This window comes from Mastacembelus armatus, chromosome 11, assembly GCF_900324485.2.
Source record: "Mastacembelus armatus chromosome 11, fMasArm1.2, whole genome shotgun sequence".
In the NCBI taxonomy this organism is placed as follows: Eukaryota; Metazoa; Chordata; class Actinopteri; order Synbranchiformes; family Mastacembelidae; genus Mastacembelus; species Mastacembelus armatus.
Window position 1 is genome coordinate 15,829,994 of NC_046643.1, and position 27,928 is coordinate 15,857,921.

The window sequence follows — 27,928 nt, forward strand, 5'->3', positions numbered from 1 at the left end:
ATTATCAAGGCCAATGTCAGGAAGGGAGGTTTCTGCGAGTCCATCCTCACATTCTGACTTTAAAAGAAATAATGACAACTTTACTTGACTTCATTTCAAAGACAGAAATTGTAAATGAGTTAAATTATTCATACAACCAAGTCTGGTCTTGTCCCAGAGTTGTCTGTTTTTCTCTATGTGTTTGCAAACACCCTTGGTGAGAGATGACAAAACTATTCAGTGAATGACTGACAAGTGGAGTCATGGGTGAAGCAATTAAGCAAGAAGCAAAGACTTACTATATTGGTTAGTGAGGATGATTCTTATCTCTCTGAATGTGACTTTAAAAGGGGGTATGATTTGGTTTTTGGCTTGAGGGGGGAATAATTATGAAATGGCATCTTCAGAGTCATCATTTTGAAACACTTTGCTGAGGAGGAGGGTGTTTGGACCCGGCGAAATGCCTCTATTGTTTTGCCCACAGATCCTTGGCGTTTCTCAACTGTTGTCATTTGGAAAGAGGGCGTGTAGAACAAACCAGCCAAACTAATCCTTATTCCAGTGGCAGCTAAGTCAATAGAAAAATCCACACTGTGGGAAAGACTATGAGAAGGAACACAAGTAGGACAGTTCCAATATATACAGCTGAGACGTTTCACTCAGAACCACATCCTGGAAGAAAAGGCTTCATCAGGATTCATCATCTGGGAACTGCAAATGTCTGTACAGAATTTTGGGGAGTGGAAATCTACAAGAAATTGTCACTCATCAACACAGGGAGGAAACCTGCAAAGTGTGTGCTTAGACAGCTTGTAATGGTAGAAAAGTCACAGCAAAATCCAAGGAAATCCTACATGAAAAAATGAAGCATAAAGACAAAAGCTACGCAGGGATTCTGTTTTTCATTCTTCGAGGTCTAGTGCTTTCTGTATGCACGGCACATTTTCCATACTGACTGCTATCAGGTTCAGCATGTCCTGTCAAGTTTGAGCTCCTAAAGTCTCTACCACAATCTTTTTACATTCTTGTCAGACCCAGTACAGATTGAAACTTTGGCTATGGAGTTAAAGATTCTATCAACACATTATATATTTTTTTTTACAATCTAACAAAACATATTTTGGAGGTGCTTTAGCATGTGACATCACTTACTGGGACTGGAATTTCCTTATTGGTATCTGTTGTAGGGATACAGCCCAAGAAAGCTCTTTGGGAGGAAAATGGTGCAATGTTGCCTCTGAGTGTGTGAAAGCAGAGGCTGAACATTTCACATGACTACAGTATGAACAGAACCAACAAAACTTTAATTCAGCTGTTTTCTTGCCACAGGAACTTCAGGGTACACTCAACATCTATGAAAATGGGAAATTCCTCCTCATCAAGTAAAAAATGAGCTGGGCAGTCCCTGAGCTGTGGTTTGAGGTTACCCTGAGTCCTAAAGGAACCGCCTCCCTCCTCTTCTCCCTGTGGAAAAAATGACAGCACAAGGCCACATGAAAACAAGTCACCCTGCCAGTCATTTTGCTAGAGACAGCTGCAGTACAGAGGGGAAAAACAGTGTTTATGAGTCATACGTAAAGAAGCCATAACATGGTGTCTCCTGCTGTCTATTTTAAGGGTTTTAGCTGGATGAGTGCAGCATATTTCACATTAAAGATGAATTTTGCTTGTTTGCCTTCTTCTTTCATGTATCATAACAATAAAATCTATGTTAAAAAAAAAACTCCTAAGTGAGAATAAAGGTACAATGTGTTTTGTGGTGATGGTCATTTTTACATTATTGTTTTGTAAGTACATAAGATTTGAATCCTGAGAAGTTTAAATGAAACTAAGCTCTTTGCTGACATGAGGTGGCAGAAGCACTGAACTACAGGTTTAAACACAATGAAGGACTAAAGAGTATGAAAAGAAAATATAAGTTTATTGAGAATTCTGAATCCTGCTCACTCTTCAACACAGACAAACATTTGTTAAAATCTGGACACACCAATTATCTTGTATAGTGAAAAACAAAAACTCCTTTACACAAAAGAAAAAGAGGACAGGAAATAAAGGGGAGGGCATCCCCACTGTTTCAGAAACCAAAACATTGCAGCTGGTGGTCTGTCTCTATTAAGTAAATAATAAGATGGTGGAGTGAGCAGAAGGATTCAGATTGTCTTAATTCCACTTTCTCTGAGTCTCTTCAATCTTCATGGGAATAGTTCAACACATGGGAAAGATTTGCTTTCTGGTGGAGAGTTAGATCTGAAGGCTGACACCATTCTAATATCTATTAAACGTGAAGCTACAGAGGCTGACTGGCTTGATTTAGTTTAGTAAAGACTGGAAACTGATTAACAGCTAGCCAAGTACCTAACCTCTAAAGCTTACCAAATTAATCATTATACATTTTTTGTTTAATCCAAAAACAGTAACTACAATGTACAAAATAAAAAAAGCACAATGATGACTATTATACCAGACTATTCTTGGCTTGCCTGAATTGAAAACTTTTAGAAGTTAACACTGGTTAACTAGAAGCTGCTAACCAGCACAAAACCCTCCAGTGAAGTGGCGATTTGTCTTTTTGATATTGCTATTAGGATTTTACTGCTTTTGGAAAGCCAGGCTACATGTTTCCCTTTTCCCAGTCCAAGATAAACGGCTGCTAGAATTGGTTTCATTCACTTCACACCCACATCTACTTTCCACCAGAAAGCAAATAAGTATTTCCCAAAATTTTAAACTATTTCTTTGGGGGAGCTGAAGTTACGAGAGAAGGGGGGAGACAATACAAATGCAGCTCAGGCTGCTGCTGTGGGGTGGATTCTCAAATAGGTAGCAATACAGACAGATGGTTGACACACACACAGACAGCTGGAGAAATTACACAGTAACTACAATTTTCTCAACCATTCAGAAATCCATGATATCTATTTCTACTCTACCTCATCTAACAGAAAAAAATAATTAACTTTGCAATTGCCTCTTAAAAAGCAAAACAATCTGGTTATTTTCACTGCACCTTAAGGCAAACTTTAAAGAACGCTCCAGGCAACAATGCCACAAAACATCAAACCAAACTGGGTGATACAGAAAGACACTGGTCACCTCCATCCTAACTGTCTCTGCGAGTGCCAGCTTGAGTGTGCATGCATTGGGAGCTAAGGGGGAAAGAAGGGTTCAAATGACAGAGGGTTTACCACTACCCTTTACCAAACTGTGCCAAATACAGACCCAATGCAGATCCAGAGGTCGAAACTAACTAAACTATAGTATCTTTTCAGCTATCCATCTAAAAGCCCTGGAGATGAAAAGCCTTTCATGTCAGCCACCGCTCATTTATGTTTCTCGTCAGTGACCAATGGCAGCAACATTGAACTCCTGTATTGTACAGCTTCCTCTTTCTTCACCTCCAGTTTTGGCACTGATGAGTTTGGTAAGGTACATGCATGGAATCCCAAGTGTGTGAATACATTGATGTACTTTCGCATGTCTGTGTGTGTGCATGAGTGTGTCTTTGTGATTAAGATCATTGCTGTGCGTTCTTTGTCTCGCTCACACTCAAAAATCTTCAGTGTTTTCATTTGCCCTAATCTAAACCAAAATAATACAGTCTTCAGGGTGAGGAGGGAGCACCTAAAACGCTCTGTAAAATGCAGGTGACCCCTCCATTTCTGACAGTAATGTTTTCATGCCTTCTGTCTCTCTCTACACAAATCTTCCTCCTCAGTCCTAGACACTCTAGCGGATGGCCTTAACAGGGCTCTTGAAGCTGGAGGCGGCTTGCAGCTGGAGCTGGTAGGCCATGGGGTGGATCTTGAACCCATACAACCTGTAGGAGGAACAACATGTGAATATTTATTTTGGCCCCTGGTCATGTGGGTTAAAGTTAACAGAACACTCCCAGGATGCAAATATCATCTTAATTACAAAATAAAATAGACAAGACACCACAAAAAACATGTACAGTGCAACTTGACAAGTTTGTTTACACTGATCAGTGATGGGAGAGCACAGTGTTCCATTCCTGCAAATACATGTCAGAATGGAAGCACATGTCAAGCAGAGTTCTGCAAACGTGCTGGGAACAACCATCCAAACTTCTGACACACACGACCAATAACCTGTTGAAAACCCATCACTGTCGCACCCAACTGCACTCTGATATTAAAGAATGAGTGAATACATTTCCAATGTAGAGTCTCTAACGAAGCTTACAGTGCAGTTATGTTGTATGGCACTTTATGAAGCAAGTCATAATTATTTATAGTATTTTGTCACATAACTGGCTTATTAAACACTGCTATAGCATATAGGAGTAAATCTTTTTTTTTTTTTTTTTTTTTCCAACCTGCCATACAAACCTTGGGACAAACTGGTTGGCGGGCCTCTTGGGCCTGTACTCAGGGTGAACCATGAAGAGCATGTGAGGGAAGCCAGTGCCAAAGTACGCTCCATCTGTGTGGTGGTGCCTGGAGGATTTAGGTGTGTACACATCCATGCATTTAGGGCAGTAGAGCTTCACCATGGCCTCCCCAGGGATGTCCGACAGCCCTGTGGAAGAGCCAGAATAGGAACGGGGGAAGGAAGAAACAAGATTAGATCACTAGCACTGCTTGAATAACACAGACAATTCCTAGTACATTATGTGAAATTTCACTCTGCACCAATACTGTCATTAGATCCATTTAAATTGAATGTTAAATTGAAGCACATTTTGAATCCTCACCAATAGGAAGCATAGGCTGATTCTCACAATAGACCCGAGGGCAATAACCAAAATCTCCCTGCTGATACTTCTCCAACTGTATAACAGAAATGGAGAAATAATTAATAATATGACAGAAATAAGAGGAGCCAGTCATTTTCATTTAACAAATATACTGAAAATAGTTTTTAATATGAAGAGGTAATTCTCCATATATACATTTAATATCACTAATGAAAAAGGAAATCCTGCCATGTTGGTCAGACCTACACACGGTGTGGGTGTGACATATCACATGGTGTAAACAATTTTTCAACACATCAAGAAAAAAAAGAATGGAAAAACATTTTCTTTTATGGAAAAAGAAGTGGTGTATTTGCTGATCCAGCTGGTGCTTACCATCTGTGCAATGCCTCGGTTAGTGAGAATGTAGCGTGCATGTATGAGACCATATAGCATCTCAGCTGCCTGCTCAATCAGGTCACTCTGGTTGGGATTGTCCTCCAGCTCCTCATCTAAGGAACAAAAAGACCAGAAAGTGTTTATAAAAAAAAAAAAAAAAAAAAAAAAAATCACTTTTGACAGTTCAGAAAATTGAAAAGCTGTACCAAGTCACATTTTTAAATGGACAGGAAATACCATTAACACAAACGGGAGTACTCTTTTTGATCATTTATTTCTACACAAGTGTTTTTTTCCTCATGTGCTACATCAATGAATTTTGAAGCAAAGACAAGAAAAAAAGAGTCTAAGGTGCAGCTAAAATAGCACACACTTCAAAAAGCCCATACAAAAGAATATCTGAGATCAAATGTTCATTCAGATTTTTATGTTTTAGATAACTAACAATGCTTAAGATGACAAATTACAGTTCTGAAGCATCTGTAGCTCATGTAATCTGATCTCTGCTGTGCATGCTGGCTGCCAAATAAAGACGCAGATAAACATTCTGTCTCATTATTAATTTTAGGATTCTATGCTGTTGTTTGGGATGGCACTGTTAGTGTGCCACACAATTATCCAATGTGTCAAACATAAAATTAATTTATGTTAATTTATTTTACATGAATCAATACAAAAATATTTATAAACGATTCAGAACACACAGTAAATAGTGTTTAACTCAATCTGAGAATATGAAGGTATGAACATGATATACAGACCTGGCTCAAGGTCCAGGATCATGTCAAGGGCCTGGCGGTAGTGGGGGACTTGCTCATTAAGCCCTGTCAAGTTGAACTTGTCCTGGATGTAGTCTTCATCCACCTGTCATTAGAGCAACCACATATGAAGACTGATTATTCATTAAGAACTAACAGGGCTTCTAAGTGAAAGTCCAGTGTGTCTATGCTAAAACGTACGATAATGCAAAAATGGGAATACGAGTTGATATTGTTGCTGCTTTTGTTATTGTCAAGCTTTTCTGGGTGGCAACAAACCACAAAGAAGAAACTCACCTCACAGAAAAACTCATTACCCCTCAGTCCACAAAACCAGGAGATCCATGACACTTCCTCTGAACTGCTCATCTCTGAAGACCTTTAAAACACAGGTGGAAATACTCAGATCCCAAAAATTAAATTAAACCAAAATAAACTTTTTCTTCAAACATAGTTGGGAAATAGACAAGAACAAAATACATATACAAGTATGTGCATGAGTTTTCTGTGTTTTGTTTCATATATGCATTTATATAAATATGTGAAAAGTATAATTTATTTAATTAACTTGACTGTATGAAGACACAAATAACGCTACTGCAAAAACCTGATTAAGGCTAGGCTAACTAGCTAGCTAGCGTTATCGTCTGAACATTTCATCTAAAATACGTCATTGAAAATAGTCTCATCCCTTAGTTTTGAACGCAGTGTGGGGTTTTCGTGATAAAGTCAACCGTAAATATTTTATGTATGAACTGGTTCAACAGCAGTTAAGCTCATATAGCCGGCGTTAGCTCGCTGAGCTAACTCCCTCTAACAACCCAAAATGAAACGCAATATGGCGCATCGTTAGAAAACAGGCCTCGCTACAACGACTAGTTCTGGTTAAAAGCCAGTCGGTTGCTGCGTTTTATGCGTTTAAACACATGCACATGCACATGAGGAATTCTGTCAACTTACCCGATTTTTTAACTTTTTTACTTCCGAAAAACCCGAGAAACCAAAGCGTTAGCACTCACACCGGTGTAAATAAAATGGACACCACCTCCCAGTTCACCCCGTCGGTTACGTTGTTCCTCTTCCTCTGGTGTCAGAAAGTACCGGACTGATTGTCCGCTGCCGCCCCCCGCTGCTAATCTGGAGTATTACATCTTCTTATGAAGTGTTTATCAAGAAATTACGTGTAATCAATATCACAAATAAAAAAAAAGTGTGTCTGCAGTACGATCTAATGTTTCATAAAACATAACGTACATAAAGTTAAATCCTGAAATATTTTTCTTGTTACATAGAATATTTATACACGAGTTGCAACAGAATATGTATTTAGAAATAAATCTACATATTTAGCTTACTACAGGGAAGTGTACATTTTACTTCATTACTTTTTCTAACAATTTTTACATAAAGTATGAAGTGCTTGTAAAATATCAGGCTTTGTTACAGATTAAAAAACCTTAAAAATAAAAGCATGTACAGTTAGACTGGCAATAATTAGTTGAAGCGGTCAAGTGACAGAATTTAAACAGGACACTTTCTTGATAAGTCTAAGTCCTTTTTTAATGCCAAGCATTTCAGGATTACAGAATCTCAGATGTAAACAGGCTCTGGGAGGTCAGGAGGTTCTTGCAGATGACTGGACAGCTACAGCTAAAATGATCAGGGAGACAGGTAGGAGGGTACTTGGTGTGTCATCTGGAAAGAGGAAAGCAGATAAGGAGACTTGGTGGTGGAATGAGGAAGTTCAGGAGTGTGTTAAGAGGACAAGGTTAGCTAAGAAGAAGTAGGACACTGAGGACAGAAGAGAACAGACAAGAGTACAGGGAGATGCAGCGTAAAGTGAAGGTTAGGGTGATTAAGGACAGGGATGGAAATGTGTTGACAGGTGCCACAGTGTGATGGAAAGATGGAAGGAATATTTTGAAGAGTTGATGAATGAGGAAAATGTTAGAGAGCACAGAGTAGAAGAGGTGACTGATGTGGAGCAGGAAGTAGCAAAGATCAGTAAGGATGAAGTGAGGAAGGCGTTGAAGAGGATAAAGAGTGGAAAGGCAGTTGGTCCTGACGACATACCTGTGGAGGTATGGAAGTGCTTAGGAGAGGTGGCAGTAGAGTTTTTGACTGGGCTACTTAACAAGATCTTGGAGAGTGAGAGGATGCCTGAGGAATGGAGACGTGTACTGGTGCCCATCTTTAAGAACAAGGGAGACGTGCAGAGTTGTGGAAACTACAGAGGAATAAAGCTGATGAGTCACACAATGAAGTTATGGGAAAGAGTAGTGGAGGCTAGGCTGAGGTCAGAAGTGAGCATTTGTGAGCAGCAGTATGGTTTCATGCCAAGAAAGAGAACCACAGATGCAATATTTGCTTTGAGAATGCTGATGGAGAAGTACAGAGAAGGCCAGAAGGAGCTGCATTGTGTCTTTGTAGATTTGGAAAAAGCGTATGACAGGGTGCCGAGAGAGGAGCTGTGGTTTTGTATGAGGAAGTCTGGAGTGGCAGAGAAGTATGTTCGAGTGGTGCAGGACATGTATGAGAGCTGTAAGACAGTGGTGAGGTGTGCTGTAGGGGTGACAGAGGAGTTCAAGGTGGAGGTGGGACTGCACCAAGGATCGGCTTTGAGCCCCTTCTTGTTTGTTGTGGTGATGAACAGGCTAACAGATGAGGTTAGACAGGAATCTCCGTGGACCATGATGTTTGCAGATGACATTGTCATCTGTAGTGAGAGCAGGTGGAGGAAAATGTAGAGATGGAGGTTTGCTCTGGAAGGAGAGGAATGAAGGTTAGCTGCAAAACAGAGTACATGTGTGTAAATGAGAGGGACTCAAGTAGAACAGTGAGGTTACAGGGAGTAGAGGTGAAGAAGGTGGAGGATTTTAGGTACCTAGGGTCAACAGTCCAGAGCAACGAAGAGTGTGGAAAAGAAGTGGAGAGACGTGTGCAAGCAGGTTGGAACGGGTGGAGGAAAGTGTCAGGTGTGATGTGTGACAAAAGAGTGTCAGCAAGAATGAAAGGAAAGGTGGACAAGACAGTGGTGAGACCAGCAATGTTGTCTGGTTTAGAGACAGTGGTACTGAGAAAAAGACAGGAGGCAGAGCTGGAGGTAGCAGAGCTGAAGATGTTGAGGTTCTCTCTGGGAGTGACGAGGATGGATAGGATCAGGAATGAGGACATCAGAGGGACAGCTCATGTTAGATGTTTTGGAGAAAAAGCCAGGGAAGCCAGATTGAGATGGTTTGGACATGTTCAGAGGAGGGACAGTGAATACATTGGTAAAAGGATGCTGAGGTTAGAGCTGCCAGGAAGGAGGCCTAGAGGAAGACCAAAGAGGAGGTTCTTGGATGTAGTGAAGGAGGACATGAGGATAGTTGGTGTAGGTGAGGAGGATACAGAGGACAGGGTTAAATGGAGGCAGATGATTCGCTGTGGTGACCCCTGAAGGGAGCAGCCGAAAAGAAAAGAAGAAGAAACCATATAAATGTATAACACTATTATAGCTGTGCTATAGAGCATTTGTGCTTTCACTACTTCAAAGTACATTTTTTTGATTATACTTACATACTTTTTCCTTTGTAACATTTTCTACATAAGACATTTACTTCTAAAGTAGTGTGGACATTACAATGGCTTGAGGGAAGTTTGAACAGGCTTTCTTCACTGACATTTTCAGGTTAAAGCAAATGATATATGAATTCAGAAGATATTCTGCAGGCACTTCATACAACTGCTGCTTGCAGCCTCACTCAAATTACTTTCATGGAGAACATGTTGTCAAACACAGTTTTAACTAATAACATGAATTACCTCTGCATTACATTAAGGTATTCCAGTATCACAAATCATCCACCAAAGAAGAATGAGACGAGCAACTTACATGTTCCATTAAATCAAAAGTAGTTTATTTAACTTTGCCTTCTCTGTATAACTTTATTATAATAAGACACTTCTCTGCTTGTACATTGCTCCCTTGAACTAAAAATGGCAACATTTGTTTGTGGGAATGTAAGTTGGGGTAGACAAAACTTAGATACATACCAATATACATACATGTGTGTATATTACGGTTCTATTAATAAAACCATAAATGCTAAAAACAGTTTGAACCACTCCAGGTACCTTCGTAATGCTGAAAACATAGTACAATCTTTTGAGTTTTTTTTTTCTGGAATACACTACTTTTGTTTTCTTTTAACATGGGTACATACAATAATGCGCACATCAACATTAAGAGTTAAGGAGGGATGAAGGACTCTTTGAGCCAGTGTTAAGTGTACAGCTATCAATGTATAAACCAGTAACAGGCAAGGCAAGCTGCACCCATCGGTGTGTGTTCATGCTTAGAAGTCAAAAGTGAAAAATATGTCCAACTTCACTTGCCTGCTGAAGAATGTATGCTTAAATTACACAAAAACGTTTGATGTTCTCCACTATATGTTCTTCATTTGGATGAACATATACACACATCTGAATGTATATATGTGGATGTATTTAAGAAACAGTACAACTGTTGTAATGGTAAAATCAAATGTGGGCAAACAAGGCAAAAAGTGCTTGCCATTCATGTTAACCCTCTGGTCCTCACCCCTTCCAGAGTTATTACACATACACCGGAAAATGCACACATGCTACACACAAACACAAACGCACACACGCACACAAATCATCAAATGCCCTACTCATGACGTCCCAGAGACGAGCTTCAAACTGTTGTCAGTAAACAAACAAACCCCAACTTACAGCAGTGACAGAACTGATGCACATGAGAATATCAATTTTGTTCACCTCGGATGTGGTTGCCGGTCACTTTGCCATTGCATGTCTTTCATATGGGACAGACTGTGTTTACAAGTGTAATCCCACATACATCCAATATTTACGCAACACTCCAGGTCAGCATAATTTCTGGGAAAACCGTGTGATGAACTGTAGAAGGTGGCTTGCCTAATACTTAGTCACCCTTTCAGCATAGTCCTGTAGTTTGAGCTACTGGTTGCCACCGAGTACTGAAACAGCCATTCCAAGAACACACACTTTAAAAAATATTTCCTCAGACCAGGAGCTCTTGGTAATTGTCCTTCTTGGTATGAAGAGTCTCTACAAGAGCACATTCCCTCTGCTCTTGCATTGTGGCATGAGCAGAGAGGGTGTAATAGTACAATATTCAGCTTAGCTCTGTACTCTGGGCCCAGACAGAGTACCTGTCCTATTGCATGACATGTAACGTGCCCAAAAACATTAAAATAAAGGGGGGGGGGAACAAACAAACAAACAAAAAAAAAACACCACAGCAACCATGGATTTCTGCTGTACGACAAGGAGTGCTTAATAGAACATCTTCAATTATCTACTGAAGCATAAACAATTTTATGACAAACATTTTCTCTTTACTCTATTGTGATGTAAAATTTTATTAAACTAATATTTCCCCTAACAAGATTGATAGGTATTTCACCTTGGAGAAGAAAAACGTTTCCATAAAGATGGAAGTCACTGAGGAAAAAGCCATCAAGCTATCAATACAGTCTTCAAAGAGTAAACGAAAGTCATGAGTAAAACTATGTCATTGGGGTAATTTTGACTTTTGCATTTTGCAGAACTACTGCAGGTAATGAGGATGTTACGATGAGGCAGAAAAAAAGCCTTTATTTCCTAAAAAGAACAACCCAATAGCAAATGAAATGTCAGCGCAGATCAAGAACTTCGATTCACACTATCTGACCAAGCAGCAGACAAAGATATTAAAAACAAATCAATGCAAGTGTAGGTGAGCACTGAGCAGTAGTACTTCAATGGATCTTATTACAGTTATCAGACATACTTTACAGGAGACCAAAAAGTCAGCAAAAGGAGAAATTGGGGAATTTAGAAAAAGATATTTTAATGACCTGCTTTGTAGAAGGAAAAAAACAAAACATAACAAACAAAAAAAAAAAAAACACACACCTCCAATATTTCTCAGAGGCAAAAACTCTACTGAAGCAAGGCCAAAACAAAAAGTCACGACGACAAACCAAACAGTTTATGTTACATTTGTTGTTAAAAGATGAAGCCACACACTCTCCCTTTGTTAGGGAAGTAATGTAGAACTGCGCTACTCAATACCACCCAAGGCCAAAGTGTGGTAGAAATATACACAGGTACATAAATATAAAAATTTGCCCAATCCAAACATTTTTGCCAATTTAACCCCACGTTTTAATTTCGCACCCTGCATGACTGCATGTGTTATTACGTATTTGTGCTTGTATATGCAAATGCGTGTGGAACTGTGAATGTTGACGTGCACCTCCATTGCAAAAACCAAAGGGGGAGGGGGATACAACCGAACAGTGAGAAACTTGGAACAAGCTGGAAAATTTACAACAACGGACGGTAGATAATTGATTTATACAAAATGGAAAGAGGTAAATGGGGTGGGGGGCAGCTAAAGTGAATGTGAATACCATCTCCATATACTGTACAATACACTAATATGTTTAGAGATGTAAACAGATAAGCCATGAAATAAAGATGAAAGGGATTAAGATGTAGGAGGGGTTGCCTTAATGTGGGTGGGGTTCATCAGTCATGTTAAGATTTATTCCATCACTTTCTATTTTTTGCCACGCTTCTCCCCGCGGTTACCACCTCCATTACCAGGCCCACCAGAACCACCAGCAAGTGGACCACGTGGGCCTCTGCCACCTCCTCCACCTCCTCCACCTCCTCCGACATTAACCCTCCGGTTCTGTCGCTCCATGCCAGGACGTTGACTTGAGAAGCTTCTTTTATTAGCTGAGGGCTCTTTTCCCATCATCTCGCGCTCAACCACACCTCCACCTCCGCTGCCCCCTCCTCCCCTTCCCAGGTGGTGGTGGTGGTGATGTGAAGAATATGACTTTGCTCCTCCTCCCTCCCGGTCTCTGAACTCTGTGAAGTCGCTGCTTTCAGAGGCGGTCTCCCATTCCTCATTCGCCTGGTCTGAGTTCTGGTTGGTGAAGTCAGGGGACTTTGCTCCATGGCTGTGGTGGTGCTGGCCGTGGGGTGGCCCAGGGTTACCCTGGTTGTAGTGGTGATGGTGGTGGCTGTTTGCATTACCAAGCTGCCCACCACTACTGTTATTGTTGTTTGTTAGTGTGGCATTGTGGTTCGCATTTTGGGCATTGCCTGTTATGGGAGCAGAGACAGGGGCCCCATTACTGTCCTGAACTGAATTCAGGGAAGGAGAGGAGGGCCTTCCTCCACCTATGACGCCCACTCCTCCATTAATTCTTGCGGCATTCTCTCGCTCCTTCAATCTCCGGAAGCGTGGAGGCTTGTCCTGCTGGTGCTGGGAACGCCCATGTCGGCGACGTCTAGGGGGTCGCTCGAACCCACTGGGAGGGAATCCATGATTAGTGGGAAGAGGGAGCACATTCGGCCCTGCAGAGTTTGATGTAGCATTGGTTGAGGTTTGCTGAGTCACAACCCCTCCATTTTCAGAAGACCCTATAGTGACAGGAGTAGTATTAGTGGGCAAAGAAGGCTGAGGGGGATTGGTCCCCTGAGTTTGACTTGCATCAGTTATTTTGTCCTTCTTCTCTCCACCATTTCCTCCTCTGCCTAGGTCTTTGGGGCCAGATGTTTGTGGTGGGCCCGGCTGCTTCCGGGCTGAGGCTGTTGACTTGGAAGGCCCACTGTGAGAGCCTGAGCTGGGTCCAATACGCCGTCCACCAGGTGTTCCTCCAACATTGCCACTACTCCTGTAGATGTTTCCTCCTCCACTACCTCCACCCCTACCCCTTCTAGAGGGCACACCTCTGGGGGTGAAGACCCGGGTTTGGGAACCTCTGGGTGGCGCAGATGGCACCATGCCACTGCTAGAGTTGTTGGCATTATCAGGACCACTCTTTGTGTTGGGTTTCTGTTTGTCGTCCTTGTCTGAGTGACCAAGATCACTTGCACCACTCTCACTGCCTGTCTCTGAGCCTCTTTCCCTCCTCCTCTTGGGGATTTCCTCATACTCTGAACCCTCACTGCGGGTTTCACTTCGGTTTCTGGCCCTTGCTGGGTTATGCTGGGATCGATCCTGACCATGCCTGCCGCCAGGTATCTCACCTTTTGACTCTTGGTGGGGGCCACCGCCAACAGCTGAGCGGTAATCTCTGCCACTCCTACCACCCACTCTTCCCCGACTGCCACCAGTGGGCCCAGCACTGGCTGTGTAGGTACCCCGATAACCACGGCCACGCCCATAGAACTCTCCTCCTCGTCCACGGCTGCCTCTGCCACCTTTGGTGGCTACTCCATGGTGGTGGGAGGTGCTGCCTCCTCTCTCAAAGGAGCGGTCTCTTTCCCTCCTGGAGGACGACCCTGAAAATCCAGAAGTGTCTGCATCTTTAGGCCCTCTACCTGATCCTCCCCCACCTCCTCCTGAGGAGCGCTCTTTTCCTCCATTCCTGGGTTTGGCTGTTGAGGCAGCCTCATCTTTAGATGAAGCTGATGTGTTCTGAGGGATGGAGCAAGCCTCCTGCTTCGAGGAGGCTGGATGGCCACCATTGTGTTCTTTATCTTTACCAAAACCTGGATTTGTTTTTTCTCCTTCAACTTCCCCTCCTTCTCTCTTCATCTCCTTCAGCACTGGCTTCTTGATAGGGCCAGCCCTCTTGTTGGCACTACTGCCTCCTGGATGGTTGGAGGGTTTGTAGTCTGATGGAGTGCCGGAGGAGTCTTCCCCTCCACGGGTGCTGTTCCCACCTCCTGCATTGTTGGCTCTTCTGGCATGTGATGACCCCCCGCCAGTATTGCTGCTGCCAGGGCGCGGGCCCCACTGGGTCTCTGTCTTATGCTCCCGGCCTCCTCTTTGGTTTGATTTAGGGTGGGGATGCTGCTGCAGCTGAGTATGACTGCCATGTTGAGAGGGAGGTGGACTAGGGTTCACGGAGGAATGAGGAGCATATCCTGGGCCTGTCTTCTCCTGCTTCACATGGCTACTACTGCTAACATTACCACTGTTGCCTCTTTCACCAAGGCCGTGCCCAATTCCAGATTCAACCTCTCTCTGAGATGGGTGATGATGCACTGCAACTGTGGCACTCCCGTCTTCCCTTGTAGAAGACGAAGAGGAGGAGGAAGAACCAGAAGATGACACAGTAGGTTGGTTGAGAGGAGGGGAGGAGTCTGTCTTCTTAGCAGGGGTTTCAACAACAATCTCACGGCTGTTCTCTGGCTTTGGGGAGGGGAGAGGGAAGTGAGGCTGTTGAGGGTGGTGGCTATGATGGTGGTGAACATGAGAGTTGCTCTCTACAGAGGGAAGGTCTGCACGGCCATTGCGGTCATAGTGAGGGTGTGAGGCTCCCCATATTTGGCCCTGCTGAGGCCCTCGAGGAGGCCCTTCATCCTGGTGGGTGAAGTTATGTGGCTGGCTTCCCCGTTCACCTGCCCTCTGCTGCTGCTGATGGGAGGTCATTCTTGTAGCCTGATCAGGGAAGTTGCTGTAGTTTCCCCGTCCACTCATGTAGTGATGAGGATGGTGGCCGCCTGCCTGGGCACCAACTTGAGTGCCAACAGGAGGAGGGGTCTGATTCGACGTCCCAGAGCTGGAGCTGGGCTGCTGTATGGGTCCCAAACCACCCTCTCGCATGCGGTGTGGAGGAGTATCACTCCTAAGATAAAGCAAATGGGAAGCATACAAAACACTAAAACTGAATTTGTCACAAAAAGACATGTTCTTCTTGCATTTCAAAAGGTGTTATAATATCTGTACAAGAGATGTTGCAAGAGTTATGCAACCAAAAACTTTACATCTGGGATACTGATATTGATATATATACACTGATATATGTTTATATAATCCCCAAAATTGGCTTTTTCATACATACCTTGACCCTTTGGCCACATCATCCTCCTCCAAAGCCTGCTTCTGCCTCAATGGGGAGGTTAGCCCACGACCTTCTCCCCCACCAGGGAAAACCTCTGGCCCCCAGGCTAGCTTAGGATCCATAGGAGGTGTCCCACGATGAGGGTGCCCTGGATGCTGCTGTTGCCTGTCAAAGGGGTCTGTAGCAGATCCCCCAGAATCAGACCGCTCTCGCCCAATAAGCCCTGAGATAGTGAATTGTTTTTAAAAATAAAATATCTTATCTTCCATAGACATCATATTGTTGACGCCTGATACCAGACAAAAAAAACACGTACTGTGCCAGTCTACAAAGTTACTAAATAGTAATCAATCTACAGGCAACTGGCTCTTGTATTGGCTCACTATATATTGTCATCCTTATTGTTTTACAATATGTGAATGTTCTATTATTTACATACTTAACCACTGATATTTTGAATGATTAATAACTGAATTATCTTCCTTACCAGATGGGTGCATTCCAGCTGAATAATAGTCTATTGGTGGAGGGCGGCCCTGCATCATGCGAGGATCCATGTAGGGCATCATCATCCAGCGAGGGTCGAAATTAATTGGCAAGGGCGGGGGTCGCACCATATTGCTAGTCTGGTACAGGGGTCCACCTTGCTTTGGTCCAGGCCCAGGCTGGGGTGTTGAACCAGGTGAAGGACCCTGTGGAGGCTGGGGAGACAGTTGGCTTTGTGATGCCTGGCTCTGCTGCTGCTGCCACTGCTGCTGCTGCTTCAGAAGCTGCTCCTAAAAAGAAAAAAAATTACAGACATAGCATTCAGGCTGTTTAACCCTCTGGGGTCTGAGGGGGTTTTTGGGGCCTGGACAAATTTTGACATGTCCTGACATTTGTGCTTTTTTCAGTGTTTTTTAAACATATTAATGTCTAAAGTCTAATAACACTGTAATCAGCACAAAATTGGCTACAATAATATGTGAGCAGCAAGTTTATACATTATTGTGTTTTTGAGAAAAAAGTGTTTATGCATGGCTAGTGAAAAACTACAATTTTTTACTCACTGAAATAAGACCATAAAACACAAACAGAACATTGGTTCACAAGACTTTGGAGACCAGCATGTTGTAGGCTAAAGTGTTTACTTCAGAGTGCTGTGAATGTCATCTTGTTCACACATTCACAGTAAACAATACACTGATTTAAATTTTCTAAGACACTTTTTGTCCAGAAAGGCCATATGCAAGAGGGTGTGTCTGAGGATGAATAGTCATGTGATTTACCTGAGAACACAAAAGACGCACTGAACGTCCAGACAAAGCCGCGCATAATGAGCCTTTCAGTCAATGTAGATGGGACGGATTAGTGCTGTACAATACAACACAATGAGGAGCCAAACGATCCTCATTTGAGTTAAAATCAGTGTTTTTACTCTGAGGACAAGCTAAACTGTTTGTCTCTGTGTGGAATGTAAGGAGCGCCGCTTCACGTGCGTAACGCGCCACCATCCAAACGCGCCGAAAAAGTGAGTAAATTCTATGATGAAGTTTGACATTTTGTGTCATTTCTCGGGGGCGTGCACATATTTACCTGGTTCACCTGAGATTATTTACATGTGAACAGTGGACAGTGTACAAGGCGGGACCGCATTACCTGTAATGAGGTGAGACAGGAAAAAACGGACTTCTCCTTACGTTCATACGGATTAAATCAAAAGTGATGATTTGTTTTCGACTTGAATTGTTTCACTCAAAAGAAAACATTTCAAGCTTTCTAGCCATATAATTCTTATTTTTATGAGCCAAGTATTCGCTGAGATTCTGGTTGTTTTATTTACGCGTCTGTGAAGAGAAATGGCAGAGACAGAAAAGTCCGAGAGCGCACCCTGTCGGCTTTCTTTATTTAAAAAAAGCACAAGGTTTTGTTGTTATTATACCACTAAAACTAGACCCTTTACAGATTTGAATGATATGCTTCTTTTATCTGTACGATCAGAATTGACGGAGTAATTTAAGTTTGTTTCGGCCTTATCAGAAAAAGATGCGTCAAAACGCGCCGGCGCGTGCGTCGACCCCAGAGGGTTAAGAAACATATATGCCAGCATTGGAAATAGGGTTGTTTTTTCCTGGGAATGTACCAAAGATTAAAGCAACAAAAGGTACAAATACTAACCTGCTGCTGCCTCTGAAATCGAGGTGGAAGAGACTTCTGGTACTTTGAATAACCCTGGCCAGGAGGACCACTGGCTTGACGACCTACTCCCCCTCCGATATTCTCAATCTTCACAGGGTCAACTGCTCTTTCACTTACTGCACGAATATGAGGACTAGTGACAGTCTCTTCTTTACTATCTCCTGGTATATCTGGAGTGGGCTGCTGTGGTTGTGGCACAGCTGGCTGGGGACACTGCTGGGCATCTGAAGCAACAAAGAAAATTGTGTTAGAATTAGTTAATTTTCAAAACCAAGAAGCTTATTTGAACTGCCTGCTCAGGCACATATTGTGGTGAGATTGCTAACCCACATTTTACTGGTCCAAATTGATTCAGGACAGCCAGTACTGTTCACATAAACCTAAGAAACTCACCAGCATTGGAGTCATAACTGCTGTTGCTGCTGGCTCGCTGTCTGTCACTGACTCCAGGAATGGGCCCTCCCTGAATGGTCAGCACTGGAGGCTCCTCAGGGTCCACACAGGGTGATGGGGGCTGGCTGATATTTGGGGAGGAGGCAGAGGCTGAAATCGATGGACTAGGGCTGCCTGCTGTGGCAGCTGTAGAGTTTCCATCAAGGCTGGGGGTTTTACTGCTGCTACCACCACTTCCTATGCTGCTGCCCTGCTGCTGTTGCTGCTTCTCATCAAGCCTCTTCAGCTTCTCTGCACAGGCAGCACGTCTTTCTTCCTCCATCCTACGTTCTTCCTCCTCTCGGCGCCGACGGGCTCGTTCCACAGCAGCCGAGATCTCAGAGGAGGACTGCTTCCTGCGTTGACGCCAAGTCTCATCTTCATCATCCCCTTGAGGTCCGTGAACCAGTAGGCCTGGCTGAGAAGGAGGTGTAGGGCGTCCTGCTGTTGGCTGATGCTGGGCAGGACCAGGTTTTCCAGGGCACACAGTTGCACCCTGGTTGTGAGGCCGGTCCTGATCATTTAGAAAATATTTGATGCTCCATTATAGAGCTTGAACTTTGGACTAGATAAGATCATTGCAAAAAAAGTTGTATATCAACTGTAATAAAACTCAAGAGGCAAAAAGCAAAGTTTAAACTGAGGCTGAAGATGACTCATCTATAAAACCTGTGGGCGGCGGATGAGATAATGACAGGAATGATTAGTCTATGATGCCCTATCCAGATGTCTACCTGTCGGTAATAGGAGTAGGGCCCTTGTCCGAGGAGCGGCCCAGGTGGGGGGGAGGACTGCTCCCGGGGACCACCCAATCCAGGCCTGCGCCCCTGTATACAGGCAGACACAGTTAGCCAAGCTCCACCAATAAATAATCTACACTGACAAAAAGACACACATACTAACATATCTCTGCCCACAAATAAGGCTTTGCTCAAAAGCAGTCACAAACTGTCTCGTGTCAAAATGGCTCTGGTACAACCTGTCTGGGCAACGCTTTGTTGTTTGTTTATTCAGTACACTACCTGGTAATTAGATGGTGCTCCCTGGCCAACCCAGCCACTGCCTCCCTCCTCGGCCCATCCTGGCTTGCTGGAGGAAGGTTGGGGCCCATTGTCAGTATTAGAGGGTGGGGTGCGGTGGGTGTCTCCACCACTATCCAAGGCTCGAGAACGCGAGGATGCAGAAGGAGCATCCTGGGCCCTCTGCTGCTCACTGATAGTTATATATATATATATATATAAAAAAAGCAAGCATGTTTTTATAAGGAATAAACATAGTGCTAGTGTAATATTGTCACTTTTATGGCAAAAACTGCATTTTTAAGCATATTACATTGTTTATATCACATACCGTGAGTCATTCTTGCTCTCAGTTCTGTCCTCTTCCACCTCTTCATCTCCTTCATCATCACTGAACTTCAACTTGGCAGAGTAATCAATCTCTTCATGAGCCCCTGTTAAAACAAACAAAAATAAAAGAATAAATAAATAACATATATTTGCACATTACTTTTAAATTCTTTACTTTGATAACCCTGATCAATCACCACTTTCCTGTCCACCTACCATCCCACCCTGAGACAGTTGTAGTGACTGGAACACTTTATGCTTGGGTCAGCAGGAAATTTGATACAAAGGAAGAATTGCAACATTAAAAAGCATTAATCTCACCCACTACCACTATGTCATTACCCCCTCAATGATTCAGTAGCATAAGCACTGAATCAACATGCAAAGCATTAGGATAATGTCCACATATAGTATGGGTGGACATAACTATCTACAACAAAAATGAAAGCCTCTACAGCACCAGCTCACTATAGCTAAATTAACAAAAAAAAAATACTACAGTCATGAGCACAAATGAAAATGTTGCTCCAACTAAATGCCACATATAGAAAAATACAGCTAGTCTTGACCAACTGTTCATTCAAATGCAGTTAAATATTTCTTGCACATACACAAACAAGCACTTAAAACAATGTATGTGTTTGACTCATTTCATCATTCTTTTACAGTTAAACAGATTTGTTCTGCATCAGATATTTGTCACTTTCACTTCTTAGCTTTTCTGCAGTGTTTTAAATGAATTAGGAACCAACTTTAAGCCAACCATGTATTTTTTGGAAGAACATGTCCTGACCTGCCCAACCCTCATCTCCATCGTGGTCCAGCTCATCAAGCTCCTTCAGGTCATCCTGCTTTAAGATAGAGGGTCGTTTTACCACCTCTCCACTTGGATCCCGTGGACCAGCCTGGGGCCTGTTGTCAGGACCACCCTGCCCACGTGGGAACCTGAAAGAGGTTTAAGTAATATCTTAAAAATACAAAAAGCCCCATAGTCCCATGGTACCTGAGAAATCTGGTATCAATCTGAACCCTCTAAGATCATACAATTGTGACAAATTATAAGCAAGCTCAATAATTTAGCAGACAATACCTTGGAGTGGGCCCTTCCCCAGGTGGCGGGTACCTGTAGGGCCCTTGAGGGCCGTAAGGGGCAGGGAAAGGCAGATAGGGAGGATACATCTAGAAAAATAAACAAACAACTGAGATTCAGACATCCATTATTTTATTCACAGGTAGAAACAGAAAAGCAAGAAGAGAAAAAAAAAAAAAAAAACTTACAAAGGGAGGCATGATCCCTCGGTATGGAGGGAACCCAGGCCCCACAGGGGGCTGGGGCAGGGGCAAGGCAGGGCTGCCTGCAGGAGGGTTCCTAGGTGGTCCAAGGGACTGGGAGTTTGGAGGGGGGACCCCAGCTGCCCCATCCATCACCAAAGTCCCACCGGTACCACCCTCTGCTGCCCCCTCCCCAGACAAGGTGGGCGCCAGGGCTCGGCCCCCACCGTCCCGCCAACTTGTAACGTCTGTGAAGGACAGACATAAAAGTACACAGCACAGTCAGTATTATTTATGGGATCTAATGGAATTAAATTTAATCGCTCTATAATGCTAACACATCATTACAACTATTATGAATGTCTCTAAGGAATAGTAATGATGATAAGAAGAAATTTACATGAGAATAAAATAGTAAGGCGGTCAATCAGATGTCAGTGTCACATGGTGTTAGTCTGTTGTTAAACAAGAATACACAGGTGAACAATGACAAATTTTGCATCAGCTGTGGAGTCTAATGGCAGCAGCGATAAAGGGCCTGTGGTAGCGCGACACACACTGCAGTAGCCTATCACTGCAGGTGCTGCTTAGAGCGCTCAGGGTGTTGTATAGAGGGTGGGAGGTGTTACGATCACTAACATTTTGATCCCCATTCCCTTATGCCCAACCTCCTCCATTGAGTCAGGACAGCAGCCCAGAGCAGCCTTCTTTATCAGTTTGCCTAGTTTCTTTTTGTCTATTGTGATACCACTGCATAAACAATGGATGTGCAAGCACAGGGTCCTAAAATGTTTGAGCAGTGTGCTTAATCTTGGGTGGTCCTCAGCATGTATAGTCGATTCCATCCTTAATACAGGACCATGATGTTGTCTGTCCAGTCCAATTTATTATTTAGATATACACCCAGGTATTGGTTGGATTTTGTCCAGCTATGTTTTTTCCTGCAAAACTAAATAGCTCTTATTCTTATTGAGCTGGAAGCCATTCTATTTGACATCAGTAAGCAAAGTCCTGGATCACAAACCTGTATTCATTCGAATTTCTATTAGCGATGCACCCCAAAATACCGGAGTCATCAGAAAATTTTGGCAGGAATGGAGCTAGTACAGTCCCTTATGGAGTCTCCTGTACTACAGAAAGCCATGTCTGACACAAACCTTTAGTCTGACATAATGGATTCTGTTGGTGAGATAGGCCATAGTCAACTGTATATGATAATCACGTTACACATTTGTAACAATAATACAAGTCACATTAATAATTAACAGGAATCGAACTTTGACTATGCCTATAGCTGACATATGCTATCAAATCACCCATACTTAATATTTTCAGTGCACATTCTAAAAACAAACTTGTAAGATGAGTTGTCTCAAAATTCTCACTGTAGCTATGAGATTTAATTAAAACGGTTGTTCAGTCGTTGGGGACTAAAGCCATCACTTACTCTGGGGGCGGAGGCTTGGTCCGGGCCCATACCACTGATCTGCAGTGCCCTGTTCTCTGCCAGCTCTGTCCTGGTCGCCAGCCGCCTGCAGGGTGGGAAATTCCTCGCGAGAGAATGGCAATGGTAGGTTTGATCCCTTTCCACCTACAAAAAGGAACAAGATAAGAATGATTTGCAAAGAGGATTAAATGTGTAACTAGAAGCTCAATCCACAGAAATATAAGGGAGAGAAATAGAAGGGGAGAGTCACCATCCCCTTGTGTTCCATGTGTAACACTGGCTTGTGCCCAGGACCTTGCCCCTACGGCCTGGGTTGAAGCTGGCGCCAGAACCTGGAAGGATACCATGAGAAAGACTTACTGTAGCTGCTTTAAATATTCCAGCACTTTATTAACTCAGACGATGATTTTGCTTTTGTTACTGTGACTGAGTACCTCTGAAGCTGGCGGGGTTCTCGGGCGGGTCAGTGCAGGTATCTGTGAAGCCACAGGCTGCTGCGATTCCGGCTGCGGTGCTGACAATGCATCGGTACTGTAAGAGTGTAGAAAGTATTTAAAAAAAAAAAAAGTCAAAGCAGGAGAGGCAGGTATTAGAAAATTGATAAGCAACAGAAGAGGGCAACAAAAAGGGAAAAAGGAAAATGGTGTCAAAAAAATAACCATAAAAGTAATAAATGCCTCTCCTCACAGGAACATTCCTCAAACGTTCTGCTGTTTAACTCCTTTTCACCATTTAGATTCAGTCTATAATACAAGCTTGTTAGTTGAACCTACTTACCTCTTTGGGTCTGCTGGTTCCTGTTTGCTTGCCCATCCTGTGCCGTCTTTAGGAACAAGCGAGACGTTCGGATCGTTGCCTTTGTTCTCTGCCTTCAGACTGGGCAGGTTGGCAGGGGGTGGCATACGCCGTGCGGAGGCAACTTTACCAAGAGACTGCAGGCCATGACGGGGGGGAACTGATATGGGAAAGAAAAAGGGGTCATTAGCATAGATGGACCACTGAGACCCGACACCAATTACATCTACCGGGATGGCATCTACTGCTTATTTTGCTGGATAATTAGAATGCTGAACAACCAACAAGGATAGAGGCTTATTTCAGTCTGATGGTTCTAAAGAATCTGATTTTGGAAAAAAAAAAATCCTATGTTATGAAACACCTTTAGCAGAACCAGGTGAATTACAGTTTATAGAAAGGTATTAGGATATTTTGATGTTCACAGAAGCATGGAAAAGCCTTCCGATTCTGAAAAGTAAAGCTTTGCTGATATTAGTCCTTAATTTATTTCCTTGAGGCCCAGAGAAAGCACAGCAGTGTATGGCTTCACTATGTAGGAGGGGGAAGACTGTAGATTGGAAATGAGGACAGCTGCTTAGATCTAGTAGGAAGCTTCTGAATAAAACATAGACTGGGGACTCAGCACAGATGTCAAACACCATCCACAAATAAGCCTCTGTCTCAGGTCAGGCTCAGAGGCTCAGCTGACATGCCAAAGCTCGAGAGCCATTTGCCCCCTAGGCTATGCATAATTTCTTTCTATATAAGCTTTTTTCTGAAAGAAAGTTGTACATGCCAATAAACAGTGGTGGTAAACATTCTTGATGCCTGAATATTATTGACAGTATCAGCAAAACAGGTTTGCAGACAGTTGAGAGATGCAGACTATCATACACTTCCTGTATTGGAAATCAGCACTAGAGCTATTAGGGAAGCAGTAGGCTAATGCAGCAAAGTTGCAATACTTGGCAGCAGAAGATGGGCAGCATAGATAAGCTTCTGAATCACAACTCAGCTGGTAAATCCAACCAGGTCAGTTTCACAAAACAAGTGGCACATAATAGCAAAGCAAAAGCATTTGGCAGAACTTAAACACAGTCTAAAAGGCAAGCAATTAAAAAAAAATAAAAAAATCACATGTAGAACAGAAAAACTTATCGTTTGGATGCTTGTTGTGAAAAAAGAAGCTTGGACATGACAGAACGTAGATACTCACCAACAGGCTTTTGTGTTTCAAGGCTCTTTCCTTTGTATGTATCAAACAGGTTGAGAGACGCATACTTGGTTTTGCCTTCCTTCCCCTTTGCAGTTTGCCCAGAGCGCTCTGACATTGCGCTGTCCGCTCATTGAGTATGGTGAACCCTGAGACTGGGGTAAAAAGAAAGATATTTAAGACCACGTATGCACAGAATGTGAAAGTATATCCTCAACATGTGCTGTAGAACGACAGATTCAAACACAAAATTTGACAGTAATTGTGACTCTGTTGGATATGTGGTTTGATTAGGTACTCACAACGTAACTTTTAGTACAACAGTATAGATTATATGCTGCGTATAGAAATAGTATCATAAAATAGGACTGTGAAACTTATTAGATAAGACCATCTTTACTGACTTAAGTGGGGGGCTAATATGCATAAAGGAACAGTAATTTTTAAAAGTGGGGGCTATATTAGAACACTAGCCCCAAGTAGTAAGACTAAATAGCAATCCACTCAAAAACAGAAATATTGCTCCATTTAAATACGTGTGTAGATATTGTTCAGTATTTGCCAAAACAGTAAAGATATCTAACTGGCCATTGGCTTTCAGCAATGTTATGAAATTTTACAATATAAACTATATGCAGGCTCTGTGACAAAATTACAAAGTAATATAGCTGGATTTTCTCCAGCTATATTACTTTGTAATTTTGTCACAGAAGGCCTACAAAATGACATAGCAAAATCAATCACATGTCTTGGTGTGCCTTCCCTTAGATTAGAATATATTTCAAGCCACTTCACAACAAACCTAAAAACTGTCAAATTAAACAACACATTTATAATTTGCACTGAACAGAGATAAAATGCCTTGTTCCTTTATTATGATGCAGCATGTTAAACTGGGTACAATAAATAAACAAATAAATGAGAATAGTTAACCACAGTCAACTACTCCCTAAAGGCTATTTTGGAGTTTGACTCTGCCATATTGTCTGCACTGTTTACCTACTGCTGTACCATTCTGATCACAGGATTCTTACTGACACTCAATGAAAACTTGCTGTGGTGTATATGGGTTATTTCAGGCTGTTGCACCTTCATTTGTACAGCTTTTCAATAAATAAATTCTGGCTTGATGCAGCCTTTTAGTACTTGGGCACATAGTTCAGTATTGGGATAACTTGGGCATCATTCCCGACAACAATGTATTGTTACAGAAATTGTACTGATAGAGATTCATTATTATGCCAGTATAAATGTTGTTAGATGAAAGTAGACCTAGTACAGTGCATGGCTGAACACCTCATCTCAAGAAACATTGTATAAAAGAAAGGGGAAAAGGCAGAACCATGGTTTCTAAGGCAACAGATTATAAATGATATTCTTCTATGCTTTGCCTTGAGACAGTGTTGGCTCCATGGCAACTGCCAGGTCTCTAGCTTGAACTCATTTTAGCACACATCAATAAAACACACTGTGCTGACATCTGTCCAATTCAGAATGATTTGGCTATAGCCAGCAGGTTAAACTGCACCCCCCCATTAAAACACAATTACTGAGAACATATGATTAATCTCAGACTGTTATGGTACAAAAAAAGCAATTTCATTCACTACCTTTGAAAGGAGTAGTGAAATGATGTGAGCCAATCCAAATGGTCCTTGTCTTGAAGAACAATTTTACAGCCAAAGAGTTAAAATAACAGCTAAAAGTCTGTATCATAATGACTTGTTAATTTCTATAAATAAAAACAGTAAGGTTGATGAAATATCAGTTCATAAGTTTAATATTACCTAAATAACAAGTCTAGTGATTAGAAGGCTCCAACAATGCTCACACCAAAAACATGAGCAACAGTGGTGTAAACTGTGTTTGGTCAAACAGAAACCAGAACCAAAACAGTGTGTTAAAAAACAAATGTAAACGGCCTTCAATTCAGAGCTGACAATTCATATAATGCCAAAATACACCATCTCTAAAGTATAAACATCACTGCAAAAAAAAAAAAAAACCCACAAAAAACAAAACAAAAACAAAAAACAAAATTCAACACAAAACAAGATTTCACAGGATGACTACCGAGCAGCAAAACTACACGGTGTCCAAACAGCCAGAAGAGATTAGAAAATTGGGTCGTAGGATAGCTGGTCAACTACATGCTGTATTAGGATTAACGGGGGCCACCAGCTACCAAACCATAACTGAAGGAAAATATACCACAGGTGGGCCTTGTAAAGCCAAAGCTAATGAGAAGGACTGGCTAACCGTACAATAATACCTTGCCAAAAACCAACCGATAGCCACAGAAGCAGCAATTGCAAAAAATCAAGTTTAATAACCTATCTTTATTGTAGTGCTAACTAACGTCAATGCTAGTTGGCTAATACAGGGCCTCGGTGTTCGCGTTGGGAGGGGGACTGCGTTCATGTTTTATAATGTATTTTCAAAACCTTGCAGTAACATTTACTTTGTGAACTCTTCAAATTTGCGAGCTGCAACGTTATGAATCAAAACGCAACGTCCCAGTTGGCCTTTTTAATCAAACAGTGTCGGTTATCTGTCGTTCTTACGAGACACAGGACAACGCAGAAAAAGATTTTATTAGGAGAGCAAAACAAAATGGCGGTGGAGACAGGCTGGCTGCATACTAGTTAACGTTGAAAAGGACAGGCTATACACCACAGCTCTAACGAGTTCAAATTCCCATCAGATTGTACTAAACAAAGACAGTGACCAGTCAGGCGGCGTAGAGTTACACCATAAGTCTAAATAAATCCGGTTTGACTAATGCCAATGTATCGTAAAGTGACGCTGTCCAACCGAGAGCTACACGGCTAACGTTAGCTTCACAATGTATTCCGGGTGAAAAACCTGCGCTGACGTTTATGTGGTCACAAGTGTTTTTCACACGATCCAATGATAAACGACCTGAAAAGACAGTACCACCATGAAATATACAATATACATGGCTATTAAAGTTAAACCCCAACCATTTGAGCTATTACAGACGCCTGCTAAGCTCATAGCCTAGCTCAGCTAAGGAGCTAGCTACGTAACTACCTAACGTCAGTTAGCTTAGCTAGCAACCAAGACAATCACTGTCTTCTCTCAAAAAAACGAGACGGTCCCTCCATAAAATAAACTCTCGGTGAGCTTACGGGAATTGCTGCCAGTTTCTGTTCGATATAACGTAACTGCTTAATGTCTGCGTAGATCATGCAAAATGTTCAGGCCACTGACCTGGTCTTGTCCCGACTTGTCTCGAGGTTGTATCGCAGAATGAGGTTAACGCTAGCTAGCTATGCTAAGCTTTCTAGCAACTGCCACTGTTAGCTAGTTAAGCAACGTTATCCTTTTGCTTACTCAAACGCATACGGTCTGTGCAGTAACTCGCATTGACCCAGGTGTGAGTATAAATACAAAGAAGGTATTCGGCTTACTTGCACTCCTTTTCTTTTTTTCCAAAAATAAATGAAAAGGGGTGAAAAGAAAATTGTAATACTGGACTCGATCCGTCACCTAAAGAGCCGTCAACGGCTACTGGGTGAGTTCATGAGATGGGAGCCGCTTGAGACCTCTACAGTGCGAGACAAAT

General features: G+C 42.5%; 2 protein-coding genes across 4 annotated transcripts; both read right to left on the reverse strand.

Annotated features, from left to right (window-relative positions):
- Nucleotides 1–1,879: 1,879 nt before the first annotated feature.
- csnk2b (casein kinase 2, beta polypeptide) lies at nt 1,880–6,919 on the reverse strand. The gene is made up of 7 exons (XM_026300963.1): nt 6,793–6,919; nt 6,130–6,211; nt 5,836–5,938; nt 5,072–5,187; nt 4,694–4,769; nt 4,329–4,518; nt 1,880–3,796 (listed from the first exon to the last, which is right to left on the reverse strand). The coding sequence occupies exons 2-7, from the start codon at nt 6,199–6,201 to the stop codon at nt 3,706–3,708; spliced, it is 648 nt and encodes a 215-aa protein (XP_026156748.1). The 5' UTR covers nt 6,202–6,211; nt 6,793–6,919; the 3' UTR covers nt 1,880–3,705.
- A 2,790-nt stretch (nt 6,920–9,709) lies between these two features.
- On the reverse strand, nt 9,710–27,904 carry prrc2a (proline-rich coiled-coil 2A). Of its 3 annotated transcripts, XM_026299755.1 has the most exons (17): nt 27,774–27,904; nt 24,343–24,494; nt 23,127–23,304; nt 22,784–22,880; nt 22,600–22,681; nt 22,350–22,493; nt 20,909–21,150; nt 20,721–20,809; nt 20,424–20,575; nt 19,632–19,734; nt 19,304–19,493; nt 19,016–19,108; nt 18,243–18,795; nt 17,829–18,073; nt 16,159–16,447; nt 15,672–15,894; nt 9,710–15,455 (listed from the first exon to the last, which is right to left on the reverse strand). In XM_026299755.1, exons 2-17 carry the CDS (start codon nt 24,455–24,457, stop codon nt 12,425–12,427), a joined length of 5,826 nt encoding a protein of 1,941 aa, XP_026155540.1. In that variant the 5' UTR covers nt 24,458–24,494; nt 27,774–27,904; the 3' UTR covers nt 9,710–12,424. The 3 variants fall into 3 exon arrangements, with proteins under 3 accessions (XP_026155540.1, XP_026155538.1, XP_026155539.1); XM_026299753.1 differs by lacking the exon at nt 19,016–19,108; XM_026299754.2 differs by lacking the exons at nt 19,016–19,108; nt 27,774–27,904 and adding an exon at nt 27,574–27,739.
- Between the last annotated feature and the right edge of the window lie 24 nt (nt 27,905–27,928).